This window comes from Tiliqua scincoides, chromosome 11, assembly GCF_035046505.1.
Source record: "Tiliqua scincoides isolate rTilSci1 chromosome 11, rTilSci1.hap2, whole genome shotgun sequence".
Taxonomy (NCBI): domain Eukaryota; kingdom Metazoa; phylum Chordata; class Lepidosauria; order Squamata; family Scincidae; genus Tiliqua; species Tiliqua scincoides.
In genome coordinates this window covers 24,226,778-24,240,411 of record NC_089831.1, presented here as the reverse complement: position 1 = coordinate 24,240,411, position 13,634 = coordinate 24,226,778, and the positions used below count along the sequence as shown (strand labels likewise).

General features: G+C 53.1%; 1 protein-coding gene across 1 annotated transcript in view; it reads right to left on the bottom strand.

The window, feature by feature from the left end:
- Positions 1-13,273, bottom strand: part of MCAM (melanoma cell adhesion molecule) — a 43,004-nt gene extending 29,731 nt beyond the window's left edge. Inside the window, exon 1 of the mRNA XM_066639416.1 lies at positions 13,151-13,273. Within this exon, the coding sequence (XP_066495513.1) occupies positions 13,151-13,217 (67 nt within the window). The 5' untranslated portion in view covers positions 13,218-13,273. The remainder of the gene's footprint in view (positions 1-13,150) is intronic.
- Between the last annotated feature and the right edge of the window lie 361 nt (positions 13,274-13,634).

The following is a 13,634-nucleotide window of genomic DNA, read 5'->3' as shown; positions in this document are numbered from 1 at the left end:
CACTCTTCCGCAAGCTCAGCTCCTCACTGTGGAGGGAATTTATGAACCTCTTTCTCTCTGAGCTGCCTTGCGCACTCTTTTATTGTGAGGCGTAATCAATATTCTCCACATTTAGCTTCAGGGTTGCTATAAGCTCCCTCCCGGCTAAGCTATTCCTGTAAACAAGGTCGGGGAATCTGCATCGCTATATCTGGTCGCTCCCCAAGACTTCCAGGAACTTAAGCTTTCTAAGACTTTGTGAACAGTAAGAAGAGCTCCTCTGGATCCGGCCAAAGACCCATCTAGTCCAGATTCCTCATCTCACACTGGCCCAGTAGATATCTCAGGAAGTACACAAAACAAGAGACCTTGTATCCTGGTGCCACCCCCAGGATATTCTGAGGTCGCCTACTTCCAGAACCAGAAGACTGCACATACCCCATCATGGCTTGTAACCTGTACTGGAATTTTCTTCCAGGAATCTGTTCCAATCCCCTTTTAAAGGCACCTAGGTCAGACGTCATCACCACATTCTGTGGCAAGGAGTTCCACAGATTAATCACATGCTGGGTAAATAAATATTTTCTTATGTCTATTCTAACTCTCCCCAACACTCAATTTTAGTGGTACTGGTGTGGTCACCTAAAAACTGAGAAGCAGCTCCTGGTGGGGTCTGCAAGGACGGACACCTGTGCTCTACATGGTTTCCAGCCTCCCTAATCACACTAGTTAGGAACCCTATTGCCCCTTGACCCTTTGTTCCCATCTGCACTGCCCAGTCTCTAAGAACAATGGAACATGGGTTGGGAAAAGAGGGGTCAAGCCACAAGGCTCCATCTAGCCTGGCATCCTATTCCCAGTGGCCAACCTAGGAACTCGCCAGCAGGGCCTGAGGGCAACAAATGCCTCTCCCGGGGCTGCTCCTTGGCAAATGGACTAAGAGAAGGGGACCCTGACAAACAGTTCTGGTGTAAGGAGAAAGGCAGAAAAATTTCTACCCACTTTTTCCCTCTCATGAATCATATTAGAAACCCCAAAAGTGTCCCTACCACCTTCGCCATCTTTTTTTCTACACAGAAAAGGTGCAGATATTCAGTGCCTCCTCAAAGGGAAGGTGCTGCAGATCCCCCTCCTTCATTTTGCCAGACCCTGTTCCAGCTAACTAAACGATAAGACCTCAGCTGATGATCTCTTGCCTTGCAAAGGGAGACACACACAAGCCGCAAAGTTTTGGCATCTCTGGTCGCAGACGGATGCACTTCCTTAAGAGGTCCAAGCCAGGAACCAGCCATCTCTTGCATGGGCCGAATTAAGATTGGTATGTTCAGGATTATGTCAGCTTTGCAGAGATCATCACTAGCGGCAGATTCTCCGCTCCGGGTGAGATGATTGCAGGCTCATTCACCTGCCTGCCCACTGGACTGGGACAACCAAGCCAGGGCTGATGTCAGAAACTGAGATCACCATGTGCCCCCCTGCCCCCCAGCACAGATGACTTCCTGCCTGCGCCATGAGCTCATGTCCCAGGAATGGGCGGCACGCACCACTCGGCACAAGTCAGAAAAACGTGTCTTTTGTTAGCTGGCTGTCCCCAAGGTTGGCACACGACTCATGGCGGGCACATCAGAGCGGTTATTGCCAAGACTCGCGGGGAAAGGGGGAGGCACAGGAACAAGGGGGGGGAGAAGTGCTAGCAGGTAAAGGTGAGGGGGTTGGCCCACATGAGCACCTGGTGGAGCAGACAGCAAAAGGGGAAGGTGCATACAGGTCTCCAAATTGTCCTGAAGAAACATGACCCTTCAGGGGTAGTAACCCGGCCCTCAGGCTAGCAGGGTAGGTCTTTAGCCCGCAGTGGAGGAGGCAGCCCATCTGTCCACCCACCCCCTCCCTCTTTTTGGGAAGGCAGGGGGAGCCCACCGACACAATGGCTTTATTCAAGGCACAACCGCCCGCAAGGAGCCCAGGGGAACTTTCCATGTTGGGGCAGAGGACACAGCAAAAGCCGGCTGGAAACAGAGACCCCATTCTCCCTGGAAAGCGCTCCCGTTTCCAAACGCCCACCCAGCGGTGCCTCGGTGGGATGGGTGGAGAGAGGACAGGGGCACCGGGGACGACCTCCATCGTGACAAGACCCAAGCACAGTGAAGGTCCTGCCCAGTCCCGGATGGACATTTTGGGGCCACAGAGTCCAAAAGAAGCGGCACGTCCATTGCGCACGCTAGAATTGTACCACGTTAGAAGGTGGTTTAAGAGGTCATCTGGAAGGGGTTTAAGAGGTCATCTGGTCCAGCCCCAGGAACTACAGAAATAAGGGACATGTGTCAGGGATAGTAATATTTTGAAGAAGGGGGTAGCTTTTCTGTTTAAAAGCAGTGGTTTTCCAGGGACTTCCAAGGGAACGGCAACTGCTGCCAGAGCCCAGGGCATACGCCCAACAGGGGAGGGGAAGATTTATTTATTATTTTATTTTTCACATTTTTATGCCATCCTTCCTACAAGGAGTTCAGGGTGACATACACAGTTCCTTCCCTCGCTTTTATCCTGTAAGGATACCCTACCCTCACACCCACCCTGTGAGGCTGAGACAGAGCGAGTGGCCCAAAGTTACCCCAGAAGCTTCAGGGCTGAGCAGGGACTTGAACCCGAGTCTTCCAGGTCTACATCTGACTCAAGAACCAAAACACCATCCTGGTTGGGACTAAAACTAGGACCTTCTTCATGCTGCCATCCAGCCATAGCCTTTGGGCACTGCAGTAGGAGTTTCAGTCCCAATGCCCTGCTCAGTCACAGGCAATGTGACCCAGCAATGGTCAGTTCTCTCTCCACCCCCCCCCCCCCCCCCAGGCCTTAACTGAACCCATATCCATTGCTAACTCCACAATATGCCACTCAGATATCTTCTTCCACCAGGTTGGGCAGCCAGACTTCTAAATTCCCCGAAAGGGAGTCCTTAATACTCATCAGCTCTTAGATAATTGGATGAAGCCAATATGGAAAGAGAACAACACAGCAGAGAAATACGAGCAGGAGGATCAGAGATGGGCAGCCTCCTGCTTTTGGGTTCTTCAAGGGAATCTGTCAAATGCAACTAAACCAATAATGCAACATTATGATAGGAGAGAAAAACAACAGACTTCATCAAGGACAGAAGGAGTGGAATCATTTGCAGGCCTCAGCCAAAACATCTACATACAAGGACTCTGTTTTATCCTGCCACCAAATTTTGGGGAATCCTGCCTCAGTTTTCCCTAACTGTACAATGGGAACAGCAGCAAACCTGCCCCACAGGGTAGGCACAATCAAAGTAATAATGGTGGTTGGCAACCTTCAGTCTCGAAAGACTATGGTATAAGCCTACAGCACCCTTTATTCCCAGGTGGTCTCCCATCCAGGTACTAACCAGGCCTGACCCTGCTTAGCTTCCAAGATCACCTAAGATCAGGCATGTGCAGGGCAACAGTTGCTATCAAAGTGCAAAATTAAGAGTGGTATATCGATAGTAACCAGTACGGGGAGAAAAGCAGCCGTTCTTCTTTTTTTTGGAAGCAGCTGCAGAGAGAGAATGAAGGAGGTCCTGATGGAAATGCAGAGAGCAGACGCAACCCCTTGTAAGAGCTCAGGCTGGGGAGGGTCTCTGGAGGAGGACTCTGTGCCAGGTTTGGAATAGGAACAATCTGGAGGCTGCAAGCTTTCCCGCTTTTTGGCCTCACTCCCTGCCCAGTCAGGCCCCATCTGTTTGGTGTTTGGAGCTCAGCCCTCCCCAGGTGACAAGTCTCGGATCCTGACAGCCGTCAATGGCAGGCCTTTCGTGACGGAGAATTTCTTTGGCAGGTGAACCCAGGTAGGTGAAAGACGCTTTCTGGCTACAAGAACCAGGAGGCTGAATGTTGCAGGGTTGTGTGTCCTTTAACACAAGCAGCAAACTGTCATTTTTGTGGGGCCTCTTGGTTGGACATTTTCAAAGCCCCCTAAAAGCAAAACACAATCTCTCCTTCCAGCACTGCTGTTTCTTAGGAACAATCCAGGACGGAGCATTTGGGGGCTTTTGGGCTTAGACAAAAAAAGGTGACTAAGGGGGAGGGATTGTGCAGGCTCTTCAAACGAGGAAGAGAGGCGTTCTTCTCCCTCTTCTGTCACCAGTGAGGTCACAGGCCAGGTCAGACAAAGAAAGGCTTCTTCACGTGAGGCTCCATTCATTGCTGCAGGATGTGGTGAGGGCCACTAGCTTAGCTGGCTTGGAGGGGAAGTCCAATCAATGGCCACTCCTCACCGGAGCTGAACGGGGCGTGTGCCATGTTCCAAAGCTGTGTGCCACTGAACACCAGCTGCTGGGAAGAGACGGCAGGAAGGAGCACTGTTTATTCTCAAGCGCTGTTGGTCGGTTTTCCAGGGTTGGCCACAGCAGGAGGCTGGACTAGATTGGCTTTGGGGGTCTCTTGACCAAAGTGGCGAGCTAGTTCTCTTGTTATGATGGAAGGTAATACTTTAAGAACGGTGTGTTTTTAAACGTCCTCGAAGTTGCACTGCTTGACTACATCCAAGTAGTTTTGTTTGTTTGTTTTTTAACCTTGCTGGGAATCTTTTAACCCCCCTGCTCCAAAACCTCTGTGGCCCCCTACCACTGAGTATGCAAATAACCGTCAATGTTATCCGTCCGTTTGTCCGTCACCCACAGGGGATCTTGGACAGAGCATACTCCTGGGTGAGCAGCTCACTATCAGAGAGCAGCAATTTCGTCCTGCAAAAACTGGCAAGATAAGGAGAGCCGTGGTCACGGGATCCCAGCTTTCCACCCTGGTCCCGTCCCAGATGCTTTCCAGCTTCCATGTACACCACTCTCTCCAGAGTGCTGCGAAGAGGATGCACGGACAGTGGGTCATGAGAGACGCCTGCAGCCTGAGTCACACAGAGGCAGGTTGAAGGGTGCCCAGTTCTAGCTAACCATATTTAGCCTGCCTGGGAAGAATCAGGACACAAACCTCACAAGCCAGCCAAGCATGACGGTGCGCCGTTCGCTCACCCCCGGAGCTGTGTCCAGGGTCCTAGAGCAGTAAAAGTGTCCAGAGGGGGAGAGCGCCAATCTGCGCACGGCAGCCTGGAGATGGGACACCCGCAAACGAAGCGGGACGCTCCAGCCTGGGGGGAATTGGACTGGCTCCGCTCAACGGAAGAGGATGGGGGAGGGGAGGGACAGCAGAGAATTATGCCAGAATAGGGGGAAAAATAGCATCTGGATGGGATAAAAAAAGAAAGGGGTGGGAAAGTCCAAGAGGAGCAGGCCGCTTGTTGGGAGAAAGCACCATAGATGGGAAAATGATGGCCCTGTCCCAAAGAACCAGTTCCAAAAGGGGAGGTCACCAGGGACACACTTATTGGTCCCTCTCGCACCATCACTGCTGCGCTTCACTAGAGTTTCATTCGATGGATTTTTATGCCTCCTGTCAGCCAGGTTTACAGGGTGGCTAACAAAAGAAAAACAAGCTCCAGGCTGCTCTGCAGCCAGAGGTCTGTAGCAGGGCATCTGCCCTGCGTCCTGGAGGTCCCACCACCAGCCAACTCCAGCTGAAAAGGTAGCAGGTGGTGGGAAAGGCCTCAGAGTAGCTGCCCAGTTTCACCCCAGGAGAACTGCTGGCAGAGCAGATCCTGCTGGGAGAGGCAGCCCAGCTCAGCACGAAGCGGCAGCTTCCCAGGTTCCAGCTTCCCAGGTTCTTACCCCCAGCACCCGAAGGGTCCCTGGCTGGGAGAGGGAGGGAGCGCTCGGGAGGGGCCCAGTCAAGTTGTGATCATACCACAGTCACACCCTCCTTCCCCACCCCAAAGCTGTTTAACATTCCTGCCTCCTGTTTTACATAGCTATCCTCTCCCCCAAGGCTTCTGTCTTAGCTGTTCCCCACCCTCACCTTGCCCTTTCTGGAGGGGTGGCTGAAATCCACCAGGCCAGAATTTGCATTGCATGAGCGCTTGTGCTCGCACGCGCTCTCTCTCTCTCTCTCTCTCTCTCTCTCTCTCTCTCTCTCTCTCTCTCTCACACACACACACACACACCCTCTTGGATTTCTCAGCTTTTATAGGGAAAAAGCCTTTTCACCAAAGCCAAGCCTACACCATACATCCATTGTGGCACAGTGGTCAGAGTTTCAGACTAAGGAACAGGTACAAGCCAGATCCATTCCATACCCAACTCCAGGGCGCAGGCCAGGCTCTCACTGGCTTCCAACTCCCTCCAACACCAACCCTGCAAGGCAGGATGCTATGACAAGCATTGCTGTTTTCCAGAACCAAGCCCCCTCTCCCCCCAAAAGCAAAGAATCTCCAGCAGATGCAGAACCTGAAGCCAGGGCTTCGGAATCCCAGCCAAGGTCTTTAAACCGCAGTGGTTTGCAAGCTAAAGAGAAACCCCTTTAGGGCACACGTGCAGAAGAGGCCAAGTCAGACATTGGCAGGAAGCCATTTCTTCACAAGGTTGGGGGGTTTGGACTTTCAGGCACTAAAACTATAAGCAAAAGACATAGTGGAAATGGAAAAGGTGCAAAAGAGAGCAACTAAGATGATTACGGGGCTGGGGCACCTTCCTTATGAGGAAAGGCTACGGCGTTTGGGCCTCTTCAGCCTAGAAAAGAGACGCCTGAGGGGGGACATGATTGAGACATACAAAATTATGCAGGGGATGGACAGAGTGGATAGAGAGATGCTCTTTACACTCTCACATAACACCAGAACCAGAGGACATCCACTAAAATTGAGTGTTGGGTGGGTTAGGACAGACAAAAGAAAATATTTCTTTACTCAGCGTGTGGTCGGTCTGTGGAACTCCTTGCCACAGGATGTGGTGCTGGCATCTAGCCTAGACGCCTTTAAAAGGGGATTGGACAGGTTTCTGGAGGAAAAATCCATTACGGGTTACTAGCCACGATGTGTATGCGCAACCTCCTGATTTTAGAAATGGGCTACGTCAGAATGCCAGATGCAAGGGAGGGCACCAGGATGAGGTCTCTTGTTATCTGGTGTGCTCCCTGGGGCATTTGGTGGGCCGCTGTGAGATACAGGAAGCTGGACTAGATGGGCCTATGGCCTGCTCCAGTGGGGCTGTTCTTATGTTCTTAAGATGCAGAGAAGCTGGGAAAGTGGGGGGGACGGTCATCTCAGCTACAGCCCTCCACCCAAGATCACGATACAGGCCTCCCTTGCAAGTAAGTGGTAACGATGACTGAGACAGTAGAAGACAGAAATGCCAAACGCATTCATTACTATTACTGATCAGCTACCGAGTCTCTTATCTCCTTAACCCATTTTTGCCCAGCCCACAGGTGTACACATTTGGTCCCTGTTGCACATATGCAACATTGGGCAGAAAAGGCTCAATTAACAAGGCCACCAACCAGGTTGTAATTGGTGTGGTTTTTTGTTTTTTTTAATCTAAGCTCAGGTCACATTGTCCGCCCCTCTGAGACTGTAATCTACAAGCTACGCTTAATGATTAAACCAGCCCAGCCTCTTTGCACCCTGGCAAACCAAAGGCACTTGGTTTGCAGACCGGAAGTGTCTGTTCCCCCCCACCCAACCCCTTGGTTGTTCAAAGCGCACATGTGGAAATGGGGAAGTCCCAGGTGGCGCGTTGCTCCAGGCTCCCGAAATGAGGCGATGCCAGGAATTTGAAATATCGCCCAGCCCTTGAAACACGGAGTCCGTCCATCCCCCGCACCGCCCACCTCCCTTGTTTAATCTGCCTTTGCACCAGGCTCACAGAACAGCAGAGAAGCCCAGCCAGGGTGGGAAGTGCTGCACAGACCTTTCCCATTATGGGGGGGGGGGGGAGAGAGAGAAGTGGAATTCAGGCAGGAGTCCAGAAATGGATTCTCTCTGTGGATGATTTCTAAGGCTCAGCTTCTGGGCCAGGAGCCCACCATTCAGGACTCCCACGGCCAATTCTTCCTGGCTGCAAGTCCTGTTAATTCTTTTCTACATCGCAAGCACACCTTTGGGTGGAAGGCAGCGCAGGCAGGAATCTGAAATGAATGATTCAGACTTCAAACACGATCGGAGGACCGAAAAGCCTACCGAGTCAGGGGGCTCCACACCTCAAGGCTGCAACTTCACTTCTTCAGCGCCAGCATTCATCTCCTACCTCTCCTGTCTCCAAGCTGCTCAGGGTGGTGCACGCAGCTCTTCCCCCCTTTTCTTCCCTACAACAACTTTGCACGGGGAGGTTAGATAGAGAGGAGGTGACTGACCATGAACTTCATGGCTGTGTGAGGATCTGAATCCAGGTCTTCTTAGCCCTGGAGTTACCATCCAACCTGTGCACCACACAGTGTCATGCTGATCTACCTGAGCACATTGTGAACTGTCTGCACTGGGAGGGGGTTGGACTAGATGATCTTGCAGGCTCCCTTCGACTCTAGGATTCCATATGAAGCTACACTATACAGAGCGTGGCTGTTGGTCTGCCTGTCTCCAGCAGCTCTCCAGAATCTCACGTGGGGATGGAGCCTTTTCTGTACTGGGATTCCACAAACGGAGTCTAGACCCTTCAGCATGCAAAAAAGGGATATGCCTGGCCGCTGGGTGATGGGCCCTTTCAAGGGGAGCAGGACAGGTTGCCGAAGGGAGATTCCTGGGTTTGGAGGTGGGAGACCCACATCTGAATCTCCCTCAACTGGTGCATGAAGGGATGCTAATGCAGAAGCTGCCAAAACACACCCTGTCCCAGTAGCATGTCCAGGAAGAGGTGAACATAAAAACAGCCCCACTGGATCAGGCCATAGGCCCATCTAGTCCAGCTTCCTGTATCTCACAGCGGCCCACCAAATGCCCCAGGGAGCACACCAGATAACAAGAGACCTCATCCTGGTGCCCTCCCTTGCATCTGGCATTCTGACATAGCCCATTTCTAAAATCAGGAGGTTGCACATACACATCATGGCTTGTACACTATAATGGATTTTTCCTCCAGAAACTTGTCCAATCCCCTTTTAAAGGCATCCAGGCCAGACGCCGTCACCACATCCTGTAGCAAGGAGTTCCACAGACCAACCACACGCTGAGTAAAGAAATATTTTATGAAATATTTTCTATAGAAATATGTTGTAACTCTCCCAACACTCTATTTTAACACTCAATTTTAAGGTGTTAACACAAAGCACCACCCACTTTGGAGAAATGCACCCAGCCTTCACCCTGAATGATCAGAGCCTCCACCACAAGTTCCTGGCATGCGCACCGTCTCCCCATGTGTTGCTGGCTGGCATTTTCATGTCCTTCCGATCTCTACCAGCATCTCGATCAATTACAGCCAGAGCGACAGGAGGGGATGCAGAAGAAGCCTTCTGCTTGTATGCTCAGAACAGAGTTCTCTCCGGTGTCAAGTGCCTGGACAACCATTGCCGACATGCTGGTCTGCTGATGAAGCTGAGGCTGGAAGTGAGCAACTTGGAGAGCAGGGCCACTTCCCAGCCTATGGATATGAATGGATGGGACTTGTCCACATCTCTCCAACTCCATGCCTCTCTCCAACTCCACATGCCCCCAAGTCTATGGGCAGGGCTGCCGCCTCCCACACAGGCCCTTCTACTCCTTAAGCGCCTCTTCAGAGACCTGCTTCAGGTTTCTCCACCAGCTGAGGAGCCTGGGACAGGACCTTTTCCACGCTGGCACCAGAACTCTCTCCTGGGAGAAGTACATTCTGCCTCTTTGCTACAGACTTCCCAGTGGCAAGCAAAGCCAGTTCTATTTCAGAGGGACAGCCCAATCCTATCCACACTTTCCTGGGAGTAAACCTCACTGACACTAATGGGACTTACTTCTGAGTAGACATGCATAGGATTGGACTGCTCTAAGCTGTTCCTGTTGAGCTACTGCAGCTTCCTGCTGCCTTTTTCTTCTTTTCATTGTTTTTCTGCTTCTTATGTGTATCTGTTTCTGCTGGGATCTTGCAGCCAGGTCTCCTCATCTCCAAAGGCAGAGAAGTTCACCCGCTCGGCCACACCCAAGGTCTTAGCGACCTTGCTTAGCACAAAAGGCTAGATATAAATATTTTAAAATTAATTAAATATTTAAAAACAGACAAAAACAGGTGCGCTTTCCTCTGTTACCTGCTTACACAAAATACAAACACACACACACACAAGACCACCTCCCTGTATAGGAACGCAGAAGAGGAGACAGTTCTGCAAACAGAAGATAAGCAGGTTCCAAAAAGAACAAAACTGCAACTTTCAACCATGTCAAGTCCTGGAATGAACCACTTTGGGGAGGTCTCCATATATTCCACGTGACCGGACGAGAGTTACAAGGAAGAGATTAATTTTTGTTTGGGTGGGGAGAGAGAGAAAGAAGGGAAGCCCCACTGGAAGCCCAGCTAGCCCAGCTTCCTGCATCTCACCAGATGCCCCAGGAAGGACACAAGACCACAAGAGACCTGCATCCTGGTGCCCTCCCTTGCACCTGGCATTCTGAGAAAGCCTACTTCTAAAACCAGGAGGTTGGACATACCCAACATGGCTTGTAAACTGTGACGGAGTTTTCCTCTCTAAATCGGTCCTATTCCCTTTTAAAGGCCTCTAGGCCAGACACCAGCATCGCATGCTGTGGCAAGGAGTTCCACAGACCAACTATGTGCTCAGTAAAGAAATTTTGTTTTTTAAACAAAACCCCAGGAACTTGTGAGAGGCAAAAGGGAAGGAAGCTGGAGGGTGTGGAAAATTGTGCTTGTCCACTCTGGAAGGGGCTCCCACAGTAATTACAGCCAAATGCAACCTGGCCATTGTCATGAAAGGCTTGGGCAATGTGACTTCTCTGGCTCTAGGCTCTGCTCCTGCATTCCTGATCCAGACAGGAGCGCAGCTCGGCTCAGAATCCCTCATGGCTCTCCTTCCCTGCATGATTGAGACATACAAAATTATGCAGGGAATGGACAGAGTGGAAAGGGAGATGCTCTTTACACTCTCACATAACACCAGAACCAGGGGACATCCACTAAAATTGAGTGTTGGGCGGGTTAGGACAGACAAAAGAAAATATTTCTTTACTCAGCGCGTGGTCGGTCTGTGGAACTCCTTGCCACAGGATGTGGTGATGGCAACTGGCCTAGATGCCTTTAAAAGGGGATTGGACAAGTTTCTGGAGGAAAAATCCATTATGGGGTACAAGCCATGATGTGTATGCGCAACCTCCTGATTTTAGAAATGGGCTATGTCAGAATGCCAGATGCAAGGGTCTGGATGAGGTCTGTTGTTATCTGGTGCGCTCCCTGGGGCATTTGGTGGGCAGCTGTGAGATACAGGAAGCTGGACTAGATGGGCCTATGGCCTGATCCAGTGGGGCTGTTCTTATGTTCTTATGACAGGGTCCTGTCACCACCACAGGATTCTGAGCACCCCTTAGCCCTCACTACATTCTCAGCACACACCCCTTAGCCCTCACTACATTCCACTCGAAGGCTGGGTTTTCCTATTCTCTAAGGGGGAAAGGGATGGATGCCCCGTTCTCTCTAGCTCTCAGGAAGGACCCTTGTTTCATGCCGCCCACCCTTCTCTGTCTGCTGGAACAAAGGCTGTGGAATTAAGGGGCAAAGAGGGCTGTGTCACACAGCCCCCCCCCCCATATCCCAAATCCCTACTTCACCCAGATCCCTTTGCCATTCTGTCTGGAGAGCAGGGGGTGGCTGGGTGGGAGGACTCCCTCCCTGCTGGTTGTGGCTGGGTTTGCAATAAACAGCCGGCAAGATCTTGTAGAGCTGCCCAGTCTGATGTCTTCTGGAGACCTGGCCGTTCCCCACGCAACAGCAGAATCCTCACAAGATCATCCTTGTGGCTCATCCTTGCACCGTGAGGCCACAGCAACAGCTCCTGTGCCATTATCTCCAGGTCATCTGCAGAGACCTGCCGCCTGGTCTACTGACCTGGTTGTCACCTCTCCAGGGAGGTCAGCTCTCCCCACCCAGAAGGGCTCCACAGACCCCAGGGATGTGCGGCGGGTGGGGAGGCAAGTGAGGCAGAGCCTCCCCACCATAGTCCTTTGAAAAGGAAGGTCTCCACAGACCAGAGACATGCTGTGGATGGGAAAGCAGGGGAAGCAGAGCCTCCCCACCAGGGGAGCCTGGGGGTTGTGAGGGCTTGATTTACAAAGGTGGGGAGGCTCTGCCTCACCTGCCTCCCCACCAACCACAAGTCCCTGGTCTGTCCCTTTCCAAGGGACTCTGGGGAGAGGCTCTGCCTCACCTGCCTCCCCACCCACAGCAAGTCCCTGCCACAGACACACCCTTTCCTCACCTGTTGTCACCTAAAGGGAAGGGGGGCTCCCGAGGGTGCAACATCTGCAGGTGAGGCTGAGATGGACCCCCCCCCAGAAACCACTGCAGACAGGCCAGGGGGTGATGAAAGAGGCTGGCGCCTGGCTCCTGCCCCTTCCCACCAGCGCACTGCCGTGCACTGAAATCACATCTTCTCAGTGCTGGGTGCATCATGCCATGGGGGGGGGGGATTCCTGCTAGACCAGCTGCGCCAGGAGCAGGCAAAGGGGCTGCGGCTTCCCCCAGCCACATTTTTTTCCATGAAGGTGCTTGCAAAATAGAACCATGCAGGTTGCAACCCTCAAATACTCCAGCAGATCATAAAGCACAGCGAGGGGGAGGGAGGGGTGTAGCTTGCCAAGGGGGGAGTCTGGAGGCGCTGCGGAGACCCCCCCTTCAACCCAGCGCATAGGTGTCTACGTTGGATCCCTGTTGCGTATATGCAACGTCGGGCAGAAGTGGCTTCGAATCCGACATTTGCACAACCAGAAAAACCTGGTGGGTCCGCTGGCACCAGCGCAAACCCGCCCCCTCGCCTTCCACCAGTTGCAAACCTACTCCACGGTCGCTGCCGCTGCTACACCCCGGAGTAGTGGCGGAGGGGGCGAAGAAAATCCCCTTCCCCTAGAAATAAGTGGGCAGCCCCCACCCCACCCCACCCCAAGCCCTGTGCAAGATCCTGCATGGGGGGGGGTCCTCACACCCTTGAGAAAAGCAAACACCCCCCCCCCAAAGACCCCCACGACGCTGGGAAAAATCCCAGGGAATCCCCCCTTCCTGGAGGGGGCTACAGCTGGTGCAGGCGATGCCCCTTTTGCACCAAGCCAGTGGGGTGCAACGCAAGACCCCCCCCAGAAGCTCCCCGCCCAGCCCGGCGCTCACCTCTGCCGCAGCAGCTGGCCAGGAAGAGGCAGCCCAGGGCGACGCGGGCCAGCCGGTTCCGATGCATTGTCCGCCCTGCCAGGCTCCGGAGTCCGCCTGCACGCGCCTGGCTCGCTGGAAGAGCCCGGGAGCTGACGTCAGGGCGAGGGGAGGCCGCCCCGGGAGCCCAGCCCAGCCCTCGGCCCCCCCCAGCCAGGGGGCGGACCCCACCCGCAGCAGGAGGCCAGCCGGAGCCCACCTTGGCCAGCCCGCGCAGGAGGGGTCCCCCCTCTCTTGCCAGGGGTGTGTCTGCAAGGGCTGCACTGCTAGAAGGGGGGGGGTCCTGCCCCCACTGCAAAGGGCTGAAAGCCCCCCCCAGAAGGGGCCACCTGGGAGAGACAGCAGCCCCCCATGCATGGGGCAGGGAATGAGCTGCTTGGCTGCTTTGCCTGGGAGTCAGTCCCATGGAAAGCAGCGAGTTTCTACAGTGGCATAGCTGGAGGGG